The following is an 18,330-nucleotide window of genomic DNA, read 5'->3' on the forward strand; positions in this document are numbered from 1 at the left end:
CAGACACCAAACGAGATCCCACATTGAAAAACCTGGGATCAGGCTCCTGCACATCCCAAACAGCTCCATACAGAAGTCCTGTGCCAGGGAAGCTGGGTACCACAGAGGGTACAGCACTGTCCCCTCAGCACACAGGGAGTGCCCACACCCCCTCCTCCACAGTCCTGCCATGACACAAGGATGAGATGAATTAGCTGGTGTTTTTCAAAGTCAGTCACTAGAACAGAACAGCAGCTTGATCTGGACACCTGGGATTTCTCCAGGGAAACAAAAGCCTGTTCCTTGAGCATCATGTCAGGAAAATGGACAAGAGACAAATGTAACAGCACAGGCAGCTGATGAGGCTTTGGGCCACCATCATGCCTTGTTTTAGTCAACACGCTGATGACAAGAGTCTGAGGAACTGGAAATGCCAAGATAATGCTGGTTTTCTCACTGCTGTCTTTCCCAAAGCTGTTGCAGAAAGCTGATAACCAAGTGCTGCCCGACTGAAGGCCTCACCTGTGGATTCCTGTGGGGGTAAAAATAAGTGGATTTTCCTCAAATAATGAACAATGCTTACCTTCCTTAGAGGAACTGGTGCAAAACACTGCTCACCAAAAAGGGTCCACAAGCTCAGTGTCACTGGATGAAAATACTTTTGATTTCAACCCAACAATGACAATACCAACCCCTACTATGATATATTCAGAGTAGCTCAATTAAATGCAGCCAAGAAAACCAGAGAAATTTTAGTTTTCTAATCTGTACTTGCCTTCCATAAGGAGCAACAAATTCAGAAACAGGCAAATGCATACAGAATTCTTTTATTTAACTTAAATCATGTAGTACTGAAACTACTAGAAAAAAGCAGAGTAAGAGAAACTAAAGGAGCCTTAGCTTCAGCCATTCAAAATAGACAAAGTTTCTTCTTTTCATAATGTAAAGAATCCCGAGTATATCGCAATAACAGGAATAAATTCTTACAACAGAATATACAAAAACATTTTGAATTTTTTTTATCTACTGATTCATTTTAATATAAACACAGGAATTTCTTTAGGAATAATTTATACACAGCAAGTCTTTTTATGTAATAAATTGGCCATGTTATTGTTTAATTTTCTCTTAAAAAAATTGAAACAAGAAAAATTGGAAAATGTATTTGCAACTGCATCCATTCCTTAGCACTTTCTAGTTTTGTTTTTGTCCCAGAGGTAGACAAACTCTGGCCAATCCTTTCATCTCAAACCTCACTGGTTCAGAAAACAGAAGTGGTCTCCCTGTTGGCAGAGGGGTTGGATCTTCAATATTCTTAAATAAAAATAAATAGGCACCCTGCCTTACTCCTTTCAACAAAGCCTCCAACATTGCTCAACAGATTTAGAGGCTGCACGCAAACTTTTAAAGCAGTAAGAAATTTGCAAAGAGTTCTTCAATAGCAGTTATGAAAACCATCTTCCCTCTTTCCCTTCTGCAGTCACATCCTTCAGACCACAGGGCCACCACAGCACAGGTGCTGAACAGCACAGGTGAGCCTGGGCAGCAGCAAACCCGGCCTGTTTCCCTGACCAATGAGGTTCTTGCAATCCAAGAAGGGAACTGCCCTAGACAGTAAAGTGAAATGACCAGGTATGATGATCCCACCCCAACCTAGAGGGCTCTGGAAGACCAGGATACTGAAGATACAGAACATTTTCCCAACTCCTTTACTCACTTGCTGTATAGTGGGACACAAAGCTTGGGTAGGAAGGGGAAGAGGGACAAGCCATGAGTTGGACAAGACAGCGATCCTTTTTGGCATATTGTAAAGCTAACTAGTAAACTGGTACCATGGAAAAACTGATCACAGACAGACACACCCACACACTGACACAGAAAAGTGCCCTTAAATTATATTTTAGGCATTTATAAACTACAAACATTTTATAAAATTATTCTATGTACTTACAAAATGCAATGAAACATTTAATTAGTTCTTGTAAACCAGATCTTCGTCAACTGACTACCCGTAATCTACTGGACTTAAAAGCCCTATTGAAAATGCTAATTAATGGTTACTCATCAACAGAATGCATACCAAAAAAAATATATGAGCACACACGCATATGCACACACATCAACTAGTGAAAGTTTAAGGTACTTGCAAAACAGACCAGCTGCAGGTGAGACAGATCCCAACAGACTGATGACAACCATTGCAATGCTCCTGGGAATGAATTTACTGCTCCAGCTGCAAAGTCCAGAGGTTTATTTACAAGTACCAATGATCAGAATGGTGGCACCTGAGCTCTGATACTGTCCCACAGATTAAGCTCAGGAAAATACCTCAAACTTCTGCCAAGCCCTGTGTCTCTAAATCCCCACTGCCATGTCCTGTTTTCAGGTGTCTCCCCACAAACGTGTTCCTGACCTGGCTGCTCAAGGTCAGAGGCTGCTCAGTGTCCCTGAGCAACCACTTCCTGAACTGAGGTGTCCTTCAAAGCCCTCCTGCCTACTTGAGTTCTGTATCTTCAGCACCCCTGGCCACTCGTGTTGTTTCTACACATCATTCTTCAATCCTTATCTGCACATCTACTCATGGGTTAAGTTGCAATATCTGGCTTTATCACTGGTTAGTAAGGAGTGGATCCCTTGCACCTTCCCCCACTGTTCAGCCCAGTGACTGAATACACGGTTGACAAACAAAATAAGAATAACAGGAAACAAGTGTTACTTGTACTAATGGAATGAAAAGGGTTTAAATATATATATCTATGTTATAGATATACATATGCAGATATATATATATGTATAAATAGATATATATGTATGGAGTTACACCAACAATAGGAGTGTTGTTCACTTAGACTCAGGTTGTACCGAACACCCCTCAGCAGCTCCCTCTGTTCACCAGTTGTCCTGGGCAAACTGGGCTTTCTTTCCTTTGCTTTAAGAGACCAAGAGGAGCATCAGTATGACCATGGCTAGAACCACAGAGCACCTGGAGCCAGCTGGGAGGAGCAGAAGCATCGCACTGGCAGAGCTGCGGTGCCGCGGACTGGCGTGGCCCGGCCCATGCCCTCCACCACGCTCGGCTGCTGTGCCTTTGTGCCACCCCCCAGAACAGCACCTGATTTACACAGGAATCCCATTCCTTCGCAGCCACAGCACCTCCTGTGCCCCCGAGCTCTCTGCAGTCAGCTCAGGTGAGAATCCTGGCCGGGCACTGCCACCACAGCCGCTGCTCCCCGCGGTGACACCAGCTCCTGATCCCACTGCATCCCAACATCTTGGTACCACTTGTCAAAGTGCTGGTTTTCAGGACTGGGTGGGCTTTTGTTTTTAATTTATAAGCAAACTGGATTACTTGAACTTTATTCAAACATAGTTGAAGTTCTAAATAAATTTTCCATACCAGACAAGCCAGTGGTCTCAGGGAAGAACAACATTACAAACCATATTATGACTCTATCAAGCCAACATTAATTCTCAGTTGTTCACATGCACAAACAACTCGATTTACTGTCCAAGGGAAGTCTGCATGAAAAACCCATGTGAATAAAGCTATTCAAAATGCACAAAACACAACAAAAAAAGCTATGGAAACAAACAGAACAAAAAAGGAATTAAGCTTGAATTGCAAACACAGAACGTAATGGTATCATGAAGGTGGTTTGGTCCAGGAGAGCTGACTGCCATCACGCAGTACGTGAGGCCCTGGGACTGTCTTCTACTGAAGTGCTTTTTGAAATGTTTCTCATGATGCTACGTCATTAGTGTTTCTTCCTAATGCATTGTAAAACCACCTACATACAATTCTACAAACCAGTAACTCGGACAGTTTTAACAAAACCCTCCCAGCCAGCTGAAAGATCTGAGGATCTCCAGTTGTGGTAATCAATATGTGCAAGGGAGGGGAACAGCCACTGCACCCAAAGGTCATTGGAACATAATCAAACATGGAAAACCAAACCAACCTAGTGAAAACTTAAAATTTTGCTGGTTTCTCAGGGCCAGGGAGAAATGCTCCCTCCAAAGACCAGCTGTAGTAATTAACCACAGCACTGTGTATCCAAGGGGCCGTGTACAACTCCAAGTAGCCAAGCACCACATTACTCAGATACCACAACCAACACCTGCATGAACAGCTGCCAGAGCTGGAAAAAGGGAAACATTATACATCAAGTTGATGGCAAGCTCATGTTAGTCCTGTGTGCTTGTAAACCAGTTACACTCTGTCAGAGGGCTGTTAAAATTTGATGGCTGGTCCATCAGAATGCACAGTTATAAGGCATATAAACAGGGGAAGAACAGGGAAATTATTTTTTACTGGCACGTTAAAAGAAATCAATTCTATATTAGTTGGGGGGGGAGAAAAAAAAAATCAGTGCTCTCATCAACCAGAAGCAGCAAAGACCCAAAACTGTAAACTCGATGTAGGAGGATCACCAGGCAGCCTGTGACAGGTTTTTGGGTCAAGAAAGCGATGCTATCATTCATTTATCAATAAATGAGTCAATTTAGTTTGCGATTCTGATTCAGCCAAATGTCTTTTTGGTGCTTGTGACATCTGAGCAAGAACTGGCAAGAATGACTTAGCCCATTCTACAGGACAAACAGAAAGACCATTCCCTTTAGTACTTGTCCCAGACCTTCAAACATTGTAAACAATTGATTTCTGTAACAGATTTCAGAAAATACTCATAATTTGAAGTCCCTGTATCAGGTCACCTATGTTTCCACTCCCCTAAACACACAGCATTTTGCTGCTGACAGCACACTGAAAAGCCTCTGTGTTTCCTTAAAGAATGGTCACCCTAAGTCAGACAACTCTTGGACTTCTCCTCACAATAACGAATCTGAACCAAAAAGTTGGAGAAACCCCTTGGAATTGAGTCAAACATTCTGAAGTGACCCTTTGTGACAGGCAGTGACTGTTCCCCTCCAGAACCTAGAGCATGTGGTATATGGAGTGAGAGGTTACCAGTATCAACGGCATTTATTGGCTGCTGAGAAATGTGAGATGTATTTTTTTTATATACACACATATAAAAAAATAAGAGTGAGGTAGATAAATGTTTGAAAAAAAAAATCAAAAACTGTCCCCCTGTCATACTCTAAAACCCTTATCTTAGTATTTAAATTTATTATGGGGCATCTCTACAGTGATTTAAACTGATATCACAAAAATAAATAAAAAATCCTACATAGAATACCTTCTTAATTAACTTTTTTGTCTTTTTCATTTTTAAAAGGGAAAAATAACTACGGGACAGAGGCAAGAGAAGATAATGGGACCTAAACTACACAAGCAAAAAGCACTACAAACTTTTTAAAATCTCCAGTCAAAACTAGCAATCAGTATATTTTAATTCATTGTTCTTACTCAAAGATTTGAACATTTCCATCCCAGAACCACCTCTTCCTGCCATCGTTTGGTTGGATCAGTGCTAAACAAAGGCCTAGACGCTGGAACTAAGGTAAGATGAGCAACTGGTACGACTCCTTGGTTGTCGACTTCCTGACGGGCCCCTCCTTCCCCTCTCACCAAGGCTTCTGCAACTGAACAAACAGGCTCACTCGTTTTCTTTTGTTCTGAGGTTTGGTCTATGATTTAAGCCACAAGCTTGGACTTGTACAGGTTTCCATAGCTGCCAACACTTCACTGTTTGCCAGCCGAGCCGCTGGCCCCAGCTCTGTGCTTTCCGCCCAGCTCCACGGAAATGGCGCGGTGGCTTCCGTGTGGTTGGTGCTTGTTTTCCTCACCAGAGACGTGAAGTGCAGCCCAGGTGCCCTCTGTGAGGGCTCCCCTCCATGAGGGCTTTCCCATCAGGAAGGCGAAGAGCTGGGGTTGGCTGGAGCCAGGTGTGCAGGGGCCACCCTAGGAATGCCTGGCATCACCAGCTGCAACTGGCACAGCTCTTGTTCACAGGGTGGGAGGGTTAAAATAGTCTTTTTAAAGATCAGTGACCCAAAAGCCTGGTGTCTGCTGTTGTACCCAACAAATAATTTAAAAAGAATACATATCTGTGTGTGTGTCTATGTGGGGATGGGCGGGTGAGTGGGTGTGTGCCAGGACCAAAACAAGCGGGGAGAGGGCAGGGGTAGGACCCTTGTACAACAATGAATATAAACACTGAACAAGAATGTACTAAATATTTAACCTTTTGTTTCTGACCTGAGTTTGTATCATGCCTTGCACTGTAAGAGACTCTGTGCTGCCTGGGCAGAGGTTAGTGGGAAGGAAGGAAGGAAAGAAGGAAGGAAGGAAAACCGGGGCTTAAAAACACCACACCACAGCACTGCCAGAGTGTTCCCGTGCGGGGTGTCCCTTCTTTCTCCGTGTCCCCCTTAAAAGCCCTGTAGCCCACACAGCCAAGATGTTGTAAAACAACTAATGGGAAAAAAAAAATTAAAAAAAATAGAGGAAATGCATTTATAAAAAGGCATTAAACAGTTCATGGCAAATCATATGAAAGGTATCGGTTACTGGGAAGGAGGAAGTAAAAGTTACACACTATAGTACAAAGCATAAGAAAATTCATTGAAGTGGAAGGGAAGGGAAGGAGGGCAGACCTGAAGGTTTTCATAGATTAAATCCACAAAGATAAAGAACAAAAAAAATAGCAGCTTTTTTCTGTACAGACATATAGATGAGTATCTGAACCGTAAAAAAGTTATAAAAGTGACACAAAAGACAATGTGTATGCAAATGATCCATGGTCTAACATAGAACTGCAAGACCCTTCGAGAAGTCTTAATAATAAAAGAGAAAAGGTCAACAAAGCATCATATACTTGAATCCGGTTACTGCTTTTTTTTGTCTTCTCCAATTTATGTTTTAGGTGTTTTTCCTTGCAAGCCTGTGAAGGAAGGCAGCAGGCTGCACCGATGCACATCTCGGCCGCTTATGTTCAGGTGTCTCACAATTCATTTTTGGCGTGCGGTTGACTTTTTTTGTACAAAATTCATGTGTTTGTTTAGCTCACCACTGCCAGTTTTGTCCAGAATGGGATAGAGACAGGGGTGGAGGGAGGGCTGGTTGTTTACCCCATCCCTTTTATCTTCTCCATCACAAGAAAAAAAAAATAAAATCACATTTTGTCCAGTTTTGAAAAAAGATCTAGACAATTTGATTTTTTTCTAATTTTTTTTTAAATACCCAGTGCATGACTGAATAGAACATATTGGTCAGGATCTCTTTTGAACAGAGCAGCTGATTACTGTGCTCCTTCCATGCCTACAAAAAAAAAAGAAAACAAAATAAAACAAAAAAAAATGAAAACAAAAACCAAAGAGTTCTTTTTTTTTTTTTGGCAAAATTTGGCAGCGTTGAAAATGGTAACAGCCTTGGACGAATGATGGCCCTTTTTTATTCTTTTACGTGTTCCTAAAAAGATTAAAGAGCAACATTAAAAATCCAGTCTTTTTTAGTTTAGTTTTTTTTGTGTGGTTTTTTTGTTTGTTTTTTTTTTTGTTTGTTTGTGGTTTTTTTATAAAGACCTACAGTGTTAGGCAGGTGCTTGCAGGGGCACCGGGAACCACCTGGCCTGCGATATCTTTGATCTGATAAAAGTGCTGTACGGTTGAACTTGCACGCAGATATGTTTCCCATTATGAAGCAAAAAGAGAGACAGAAAGAAAGAGAAAGAAGAGAGAGGAGAGAGAGACATCAGATCTCAAGTTTTCTGTTGCTATTAAGTGTTAACATTATGAGTTTTTAAAAGGCCAACTGTGTGCCCCATGACTGGAGTCCTTGACTGAAACAAACATCTGCTTGCATATTGAAAAAAAAGAAAAATACGGTAACTTGTTTACTGAAAAAAGGGTTCTCCCAAGTGCAGCTATGGCAGTTCTGAAGATCCACTGAGGTACAGTAGGCTTTTGAATATATTGTGATTTTCTTTCTGTCTTCCCCCAATGCCTGTGTTTCTCTGTGTGGTGTTGGTGTGAGCTCTGAGGATCAGCAGGCCGACGACTGGGGCAGGGGCAGGGCCCTCTCGTTCTTGCGGCCCCCGTTCATGTGTGCGTACGGCTGTCGCTCCTCGAAGCTGGCCCGGAGCACCACCACGCCGGGGCCGTTCTCGGCTTTGTGTCCTGAGTGCTTGTCAGTGGGTTGGAGGGTGGAGGAGGGATCTAAAGGAATGCTCTCCATGTTCTCAGTCTCCAGGTCAAGCTCCTCTGTGTCCGGAGGCTTGTTCTCCTCACTGTAGAAGAAGGAGACCTCTTTGAAGGCTGGGTCCAGCTCGTCTTTGATGCTCCCGATGATCTCCAGGAAGGAGGGTCTCATTTTCGGGTTGTACTGCCAGCACATGCGCATCAATTCAAACCTGGGCAGAAACACACAGGAGAAAACTCTTACTAAGCTGTTCTATGAGCCCTGACTGGAACGGACCACACATTTCAGCAGATCATTCCATTCCAAAGGGAGACAAAGTGACACGATTTTTACAGGCTGAGTCCTGTGTCACATTTCAACCTTCTTTCTAATCGTTCTTGTAGTTCTGTAGCTCCTACCTCACCCTTCTCCACTCCCTTCCACACACCTGCCCATACCTGTCTCATGGGCACCTGTCTTGGGCTGAGCTAAAAACTACCACAGTTGAACCAGAACTACCACAGTACCTGACACCCCAAACCATCTCATACTTTAATTCTGCCCTGGTATTTCTCTTTTTCCTCCAAAGTACCCTGTGCTCACTCAGCCATAAGCTCCATGATTGTACCTCTCGGAGTAACTTTTTCAAACAACTGATCCACCCCATCAATACTGACTTGGAGAAAAAATAAAATAGGAAATACACACAAGGTCTTTACACTGCTTTTTTTCCCCTGAAAGAAGAAAATTACATTCAAATTAATTGTAATCCCCAGAAGACATTTTCCAATCTCAAAGACATTCTCTGATCTTTTTATTTTAAAATTAGGTTGTTTTCATTTACGGCCAGGGATGCATTAATATTTCACAGAGTGTGAGATCATCTGTTTAAGCACATCCATGATTAGATCTGTACAATGTCCCATGCTGGCAAAACAAAACCACAAAATGAAACAGTAATACAGACATAATGAAAACAGCGTTTTCATGACACAGCAAAATTGGATATTCCCAGGAGATTGCCCTGAGCTTTAAACACAACACAAGAGAGGATTTCGCTGTCTGTGAAGGTGGAATAGGGATGTCTTCTGTTAACATGGTGCAGTAATAGGACAAATTTAAATAAGAAAAGGAAGATTAGCATTAATTCTCCGAGCCAATCCTCTGTGTACACAGTGCTCAGAGGAACACGCTGTGTGGAGGAAGTCACCGCTGGCCAAAACTACTACTCTGTGCTGGAGTAAGAATGGAGCTAAAAATAAAATAAGGCAAAGAAAGCTCTCTCAGTTAAGGTAACACACTGGAAATCCTTCCTGTCCCTGACTTACCTGCCAGCACTGGCACCTGCAGCCCCAGTCAGACCCCCTGGCTTGCTGGGGTTCATTTCTCACCTCTGTGAGCCTTCCCTTAACCACCTTCAATTCTTTAGAACACCACCACCATATTCCCAACTTTCGCAGATTTTCAGTGCACAAACAAGGAATTCTATTTGATCCTTTCATTAGCTCTCACTGCCTGGTGCCCTCAGTTTACTAGATCTCCGCATCAGCACAGACAGGTTGTATTTTAAGAGAAAAAGGAAACAAACATGAACAAAAATTCCCTCTTGTTTGGAAAAGCACCTAAGTCTATCCCAGAGTAATATCCCTGCTCTAGAACAAACCTTCCAATAGGACTGTCACCAAGCTGGAAGACCCAGGCTGTGCAACCTGTTGCTGTGCACGCTGCCCACAGCAGGTCTGGAGACTGCGGGAACCCTGGCCTGGAATGAAACCACAGCAAAGAAACCCCCTCCCCAGACATGTGGGATATTGGGGAAATCCTGTTGCGCCGTTCCCACCTTCTGAGCTCCCTGAGGCAGCAGAGAGAGGGCAAGCAGCCGTGTCTGGGCTGCAAACACCACTGAGTGCTTTGACCAAACCCAACGCAATGGGCACTCAAGTGCATCCCAAGGCCCCAGTACTCCTGCCAGGCTCCGCTGGCACAGCTTCCCCAGAGCAAACGTCAGCCACCTGAGAATGGCCTTGTGACACCCACCGAGGGCTGGCAAAACCAGTCAGTGCCGGGAGAACTCCCCGGGTACTCAATGCTGCATTGTGACGGCACATAGACACGTAAACACCTCCCAACTCCTGCTCCTCTCTGAGCCTTGAAAAAGCCTTTCCGAGCAAAAGCGAAGCCAAACTATAAAACTGTACCCTCACCCACAGCAGGGAGGGAAAGCTCGAGACATAAATATATAAAATCCATTTCTGTTACTTCATTGCTGTTTCCTTTCCAGCTGACTGCTGAGTCCCTGAATAGAAGCGCTGGCTGGAGCCAGGAACACTGGATATTCACTGGCACAGTGCCCCGAGGCCTAAGGGCAATGCTAAGGAGATACCACAAGCAGCGGAGTAATGCATGTGACATCAGCACAAACAAGGACATGTGATGTTTCTTTTAAGCCATTCCAGATTTAAAAACCCTACAGAGTTCCCATAAAAGGATTTTTTTCTTTTTAACTCTGTGTGTTCGCAGACCTTGTTTACATTATCTTAAACAAAACAGAAACCTTTCCAGCAGACAACAGAAGAATTTACAGGCTGTTAATAGAACCTGAGCAGATTTATAAAGTACGTTCCTGACTGGTGGCAAGGGAGCTCCAGGGAGCTGGAGGCACTGTCATGGGATAGGGAAAGAGCCAGCATCCCTCCATGCATCTTTTGCTCAAAGAATTGAGCAGAAACTGAGTTATGTTTTGCACTGAGACAATAAAAAACAGAAAATGGAAAGCTCCTACAGATGCTGAATTCCATCCGTGCTTTGCATTAGACTTGAATTGGTGGGGAAAAGCGAAAGGACCTCTCCTCCCCTGCTGGTGCTCCCTGCAGACAGTCCCTGTGCAGAGCAGACCCCGGGTTTTACCAGGAACAAAGGGAAATCAGCACCGTGTAAATAGTCTAGTCATCTACAATGCATGTGGGGGAAGCAATTCTGCATCAAAAACAGAATGGAATTCCAGCCTCCACAACTTTTAAAAGCCCCATGGGAACACACTGTCTAAGAGCTTCAGCTGTACCAAAGCTCCAGCCACCCAGCCATCACCTGATGAGAAGTGCCACAACAATGGGAGGACATAAAAACATCACTTGGTGCACAGGAAGAGGAGAAAAACAGCAAAGCTTCTCCTGGCACTGTCTTACTGAACCATCTGTCTCGTTGCATGGTTCTGTCTGCAAAACCACACGAGCTATGCCAAGAGGGTGTAGCATAAACAGAACTGAGTCTTGTTTCACCCTGTGCAAGAGTAAAAAGCCTCCAGAAATACCATCCCCTTTGTGCTTTGCCCTTTCACAGGGATTTACCACCTCTGAACCACAAGACAACCACACTGTAAAATCCCCCTCTGCACAGGCATCCGACACAACCAAGCTGCAGAACAGAACCTCTCCAGTTCCAGCTAAAAGCTCCTGATTCACTACTACCAGGGGTCAGAAAAGCACAGACACTGACAGGCAGGACCAGCACAGCAGTCTTGGAGTCATGGAGCATCCAAGCCTGCCTGCAGCATGTGGATAAAACACAAGGGCCTGAGAACTGCTCCATGGCTGGAGGGTGCATGGCTGTGTCAACACTCACAGCACCTGCACGGTTAAAAATAGTGGATTTGGTGACAGCAAAATTCTTCCCTCAATTCTCATCTACAGTTCCCCACAGCAGTTCCACCCTCCACCCATCCTGGAGGTTTCTCTACGACAGCACACTCCCCTCTCCCTACAGACAGGTCCATAATTTTAGTTGTTTCTAAGATAAACTAATTTAAAGAACAAAGCACCTCTGCATTTGTAGCTACCATGTGAGACGAAGGAGCTCCTGGCTCCCAGGCAGCACTAAGCCAAGTGCACTGACCTCCCTGCAGCAGGTGGGCTTTGCTTTTGAGACATCTTGACTTGATATTGAGAGTCAATATTAAAGTATCACACACCAGTCTCCACCATAAGAATTCGTGCTGTCTAAAAAATACCTTCCACTGGCGCAGACATGCCAAGAAATCTGTCTTTATAAAGAATCTTTTGGCAGCCTCCACAAGAGAGGATACCTTATTTTATAAAGCACTGCAGAAAGCAGTGGCCTGGAACATGCTGGCAAGATCCATATGCAGCTTCAGGGCTCTTTGTTAGAAGCACCTTTCTGCCCATTCCCTGATATTCCTGTAGGTCTCTGGCAGCTGGAGAGGGGACAGGACCTGTGCCCCCATGGACCAGGTCTCTGAGCCTGCCCACAGAACACGTGTGGGGTGAGCACTGGCAGCAGTTGTCAGGTCACCAAGTGTGGCACAGCATTGTTAAAGCATCCTGGGATAATGGGGTGGAGGACAGAAAGGAGGGAAAACATGCAAAGAAAAAGCACCACAGTAACACAAAAGACATTCTCTGAATGCCAAATGCGTGTGCAGGGAACAAAGGTGAAGGTTATTCCTGGAGCTCCTACTGTTGTTCCTACAACAGCCTATTTGAATTTCAGCAAATTTGGGTGTCTGTCCTAAAACAAAAACAAAACAAGCTGAAAGAGAACTAAAGCAAGTCACAATAGGGCCAATACATTCTACTTTTTTTTCATTTTGGATAAAGTCAGGATGCTTTATACTCAACTTTATCACTGAAAAAAAAACCCTAACAAAAAACACCACTAAAGCAAATGCTCCTTAGTTCCAAGTTTACTCTCATTCCTTGTTCTAAGGGAGTGAAGCAGAGTATGCAAACACAGATTTTTTTATTCTGCACCATCAGGCTGAGTCCTGGGGCCATAACCAACCTCTGAACAGCTTCTTCATCAGAATCAGCACAAAAGAGGCCTCTCCTGTTACACACCAGTGCAAAGATTTGCTCTGTCAGACCAAGTTCTCCCAGCTCACCAGCCAGGCCCCTGAGAGTGGATTCATGCAGTAGCAACAGCCAGGAGCAGGGGAGATTCCCTGAGGAGGGGGAGGAAGGAGAGCTGGGTGGGCTGCAGCAGAGAGAGCTTGAGCTTCTGTCAGTGACTGCCTTCCCATCCCCTGCTCCCACCACACATGCCCCAGGTTGGTGGAGAATTTCCACTGCTGAGTCTCTCCCCAAGGTTGTTCTCACTGCAGGGGTGTTTTTCCTGTGGGCTGGGAGAACTGATCTGCTCATACACCCCACTCTCCCCCTACTTCTGTCCTGCCACCCCTATTTCTGTCCCACTCCCCCCCATTACACAGCTCTGACCATGTTAAACAATGTCCAGTCAATCTGCCTGCCAGGAATTCTCCACAGCATCGTGAAAGGGAAGGAATGTGAAACTGAGGAATCACATGGCAGCTACACCTCCCCCTGCATATACCACCCACCCCCCTCAAACAACAAAACAACACTGCCTGTCATCTGAAACCGCAGCCAGGCTCCAGCCAAAAAAGCTATTTTCCTAAGAATCCCAAGCAGCTGAGGCCCTTAAGTGATTGTATCCCTTCTGTGGGCCTCCAACAAATTTCAATAACTGCAAGACACAGTATTTCCTTCCCAAAAGTCAGTTTGGGAAGTCTATCAAAGCAATAAAGTCTGAGCAACTGAAACTGCTGTACACAAAGGCCAGCACAAGTATTTCAGCAATGTAAAGCTAAAACCTGAAGCTGCTGTGCTGCACACCCTCTGCTGCTGCGAGGCTTTGGGTCGCTCCTGGGGCAGGGAGAGGCTTTTCTGTGAAAAAACACGCTCTGTGCTTTCAGGGAAGGAATCTGTTAGCAGGGGGGATTTGTTTATCTCCATGGGGTGAGTGCTTCGAGTGGAATAGCAGATCCAATGCGGCTTCAGACAAAGGAATGATGCATTGATTTCTCCGCATGCTGAACTAAAAAGTTGAATTCCAGCTTTTATGCACATCTCAGCTTGTCCCATGCTCTTGTTTCTCCTTATGCTCAACAGAATTACTTTAAGCAGAAGAGACAAGACTTAGGCACAGAGCCTCTTGCTGTAGCAAAAGTTGCTTAGGAGCTTTTATTAAGCCTAATTTTATTTAAGAACACAAAGACTGGCTTGTTTCCTTATCAGAGGAGAAGGATAGCCTAGAGTAAGATTGTGGCTTTCTGGAATGCCCAACTACTACAAAACCTTGGATTGACAGAGAATGTTTGAGCAGCACCTCCCATGACTGCCCTTCCCTAACAGCCCCTCCTGTGGCAGATGGGGAAGAGCAGGCACTGAAGGGGTCAGGAGGAATAAGCTGTGCAGGGAGGACAGTGGTGGCTGTGGCACTTACAGCATGTCGGGGCAGTTGTCTGGTTTCTCCAGCAGCCCCCCCTCCATCACGAAGCGCAGCACCTGCTCGTTGGTCATGCCCTGGTAGGGCTGCTCCGCCAGCGTTGCGATCTCCCACAGCACCACTCCGAAGGACCTGCAACAAACAGCACAGCCTGAGAACCCCAAGCCACCTTTAAAGGCACGTGTTGGATGATGCTCAGCAGTTGGTGTCCATGGGTATTCCCTTTTCCCAAAGAATTCCAGCTGCTCATAAAGCAGTGCAGCCCTGGTGACAGCCAAGCTCAAGAGACTGTGCACTTCAAACACCTCTGGCCAGGGGTGAGAAAGGCTCCCAGTTCTGAGTGACTCTTCAGAATGACCTCTGTAAGAAAACACTGGCAGAATTCCATCTCCATTTTTCACACCACAGTCTCCAGCCCAGAACTGGTCATGTCTGTGATCATTCAGTGGTCCAGCACTACTTGGTTATGCCACTTCTGCCCAGGTCAACCAGTAAAAAAGCCACCACAGGCTCATTGCTTTGACCAGGAGCCTCCTGACTCAGAGGAGACAGAAGCTCTGAGCCTGCCTGGAGAACCAGCTCACAACCCATCTCTCTGTCCCATGGCTTTGAGTCCAGACTTTAGATGCACTGCCAGGTGGGAAGAAGGGAAGGACAACGGAGATGAGAAAAGGAAAGGTGCAGGCAAGGAAAAAAAAATTTAAATTAAAAAATTCTGTCCTATCTCCATGCTTGCTTGCCCAGGCTGGAAACACACAGACCACTATGCAGTAAGATGTCTGTGTGGCTGAGGACAGGGAATCAAACCTTCTAAGCTGTGAAAAAACTGCACAGACTTTAAAGTAAGCTTGGCGCACTTTTCCCCAAGCCACAGAGAGAGCAAGAAAAAAAATCGGTGCATTTAAGACACTAAACTCCAAATCTTCATGTACCACATCTCAGGTACCCCTGATAGCGGCTGAGAAGGCAGTAACACACAAGTGTAAGCTCTCGTTCCAGTGCAAGCTGCTTTTCATCACTGGAGTCGCATAAATCCGACTGAGAGGCTGCATTTTCCCTCAGTCCTCCGCAAGGCAAGAGAGCCAGCCAGCAAACACACACCAGCCCTGGGCATCCCACCTGTCTCACCACGCACAGCAGGCAAACCAGCCCACCCTGCTGCCCAGCAAGAACACACTGCTGGGAAGTACCTCTCATTTATCCCTCTGCTTTGGTTTCTAAGTGAGAGGTGCAAAGTGAGGATCATCCAGCAGCAACAAACCCAATTTTGGAAAAAGACATGGAAGAAACGTGAGTGTTCTTCAGCTTCTTGTACCAAGACCCCAGCTTGCTGTTTTAGCAGCAGAATGTTAAAGACCCCAGGGAGAAAGCCAGTTACCCCTTTTGCAACATGTATGTAACCATATTCTTGGAACTGAGCTTCCAGTTCCTTCCAGATAACTACAAAGGACAGCAGAAGTGAAAAAAGAAGTTTGTCTAATAATAGGAATTGATTACTGGGGAAGGAAGATAAGCAGAGTTATGTAATTGGGTAGTTTGGACGTAAGTATTGACACTTTCTAAAAATACCTCCATTTAAAATCAGTTTATTGAGCAGACATGGCTCAAATTGTCTGTGCTGCACTGAAGAGGCTCTACTTTTAGAGCTGCTGGGCAAAGCAGGAAAATCTCCATGCTGTCTGAGTTCTGTGGCTGAAATGCTGAGTCAAGCTGAGAGAAAAACACCCGTTCCACGGGGCTGCTGTTATGAAAACAGGAGTCCGGTGTCATTAGCTGGTTATGGCTGAGTGGTTTTATCTTTCAGCTATCCCCAGGATCTAAACTGGTTTGCATCTGGAGCCAGAAGCCACAAACAGCCTTACAATTGTTTGCCTTTCAGGGGAGGGAGGGACAGAGGGTCAACTCAACATTTTGGTGCCTTTGAAGCTGCTTTGATCACTGCGGGAATAATGAGGACAAGTCCTGCACACCTACTCAGCATATTATCCCAACAAATAAACTCAGGTTGCTCCTTCCAGGCAACTACCAGCCTCAAAAGAATGCAAGATGCTGAGGACTTATTTATAGAAATCCACCCTCACCCTGAACAGTATTACATTAATTTTAAAATGTCCTCCTTCCCCAACTACAACAAAAACAGTCCTGTCTAATTACCTCATTCTTCAGCCTGAAAAGCCATAAAAGAATGAATTGCTAAAGTGAAACTCCACCCTTCAAACCTCCAGACATTTCATCTTACAGCTTATAAATCTTGGGCTCTGACCACTCACACAGTTTTGTCTTTTTGACATCTTGGCTTCTAAAACTGATCTCTAAGAACATTAAACTACATGTCACAATATCCGACCAAAAAAAGTAAGAAAAAACAATCTCAACCTTTTTTTTTTTTTACAGTTTAATGCAAATAAATGGGTCCCAAAAAAGCCAAGCTCCATGGTTTACATGGAGCACTTCAAAATCTGAACTAATACAAGGATTCAGGTAATTTTTTTCCTGACATGGAGAGAGACCTTCAATGTAGAGTGTCTGATCTCAAAGTTACTAAGGAGTAAACTGGACTGATCTTTTAGCCAAAAGCAGGCCAAGGGGACAGACAATATTCCATGACAGTGATGTCCCACTCCTGCTACATTTGGAATTTGGACTGAGATCTCCCTATAGTTGTGGATACACGTTCTAAAGGAACACCAAATTTCTCACCCTGAGTCAGGTTTTTTGTGCATCCTGACAGTCATCTCTCTGAAGCAAATTTTCAGAGAAAATCACTTCCAACAATTCAGATGTGAAACCAACCCAAAAAGGAACTGTCAGGAATACCCATGAGTGGTTATTTCAAGTAAAAATCTGTCAGATTTTACTGCTGCTTCTGTTAAGTTTTCCAACCTTGTAATGAGTAAACCACTTTCCAGGTCAGGACATTTCGGTCAGACCGTCCCACTGATCAACTGCAACGTTGTTTGCACAATCCTGCTTTGCACTGAGGGACCAACAAGTGCCAAATCACAGAATCACAGCATGGGTTGGGTTGGAAGGGACCTTACAGACCATCTCATTCCAGCTCCCTGCCATGGGCAGGGACACCTTCCACTAGCCCAGGTTATTCCAAGTCCTGTCTAACTTGGCCTTGGACACTTCCAGGGATGAGGCAGCCACAGCTTCTCTGTGCCAGGGCCTCCCTACCCTTACAGAGAACAATTTCTTCTCAATATCCAACCTAAACCTACTCCATTCATTGTTAGCACTGAAGGGAGCATTCATGTACTTCCTGCAACTTCCTGCTGTAGTAAACTACAGCACTAATTTACTTGTGACACTCCATTTGGTGTCATATCTGGGGTTTTTGTGTTTGGAATTTGAGTTCTGTTTACAGAATAACATCACTGACCAGTGCCAGGTCCAAGGAAGGCACATGTGGCACCAGTGTGGTCTGTCACTGCAGCGACCACCTGACCCTTCGCCCTCCCCTTCGGATGCCACGGCTGGACTGGAAAGTTCTTCCTGTGTGGCAGGAACAGGCAGCTCTGCCAGCTCCTCACTCCAGCCTCAGCCAGTCCTGCATCTGGGGATTTTCTAGTGATACAGTCCAAATTTCTGTCTGCTTTGGGAAGCCATTACAAGTCCCAAAATTCTTTTCTGGGGGGGCTGCCAAACGCCTGCCTGCACTGCTCCCTCAGATAAATGGCTGATACAGGGCTTCCCCTCCACTCAACGTGGTTGTTTTCATCTCTTTCCAAGTTCAGGGTTACTGGATTCAAAAGTAAGTTACCGGTCATATGTAAAATAAAGTTTAAGCATCATTCTGGTGCTTTGCTTTTTCACTTGAATTCATCTTACAAACATTTCACTCGTAGCTGGTGCTCTGGATTACAGACCTCTGACTCCAAACTCCTCAAGCTGTTTAAAGAAAATGGAGTTTACTACTAAAATGCCTTTCCTCCTGACTTCTAGACATTTGGAGGCAATCAGCTGCCAATTCTGTAACAGATCAGCAGTAAAAACATCTTGTTAGG

At 44.8% G+C, this 18,330-nt stretch overlaps 1 protein-coding gene across 4 annotated transcripts in view; it reads right to left on the reverse strand.

Annotated features, from left to right (window-relative positions):
* Nucleotides 1-790: 790 nt before the first annotated feature.
* Nucleotides 791-18,330, reverse strand: part of IGF1R (insulin like growth factor 1 receptor) — a 173,350-nt gene continuing 155,810 nt past the window's right edge. For all 4 annotated transcript variants that reach the window (XM_071568891.1, XM_071568889.1, XM_071568890.1 and 1 more), the window contains exons 20-21: nucleotides 14,318-14,452; nucleotides 791-8,291 (exon numbers count right to left, since the gene is read on the reverse strand). In XM_071568891.1, coding sequence (XP_071424992.1) covers nucleotides 7,925-8,291; nucleotides 14,318-14,452 — 502 coding nt within the window. In that variant the 3' untranslated portion in view covers nucleotides 791-7,924. The remainder of the gene's footprint in view (nucleotides 8,292-14,317; nucleotides 14,453-18,330) is intronic.

This window comes from Pithys albifrons, chromosome 13 (genome assembly GCF_047495875.1).
Source record: "Pithys albifrons albifrons isolate INPA30051 chromosome 13, PitAlb_v1, whole genome shotgun sequence".
Classification (NCBI taxonomy): Eukaryota; Metazoa; Chordata; class Aves; order Passeriformes; family Thamnophilidae; genus Pithys; species Pithys albifrons.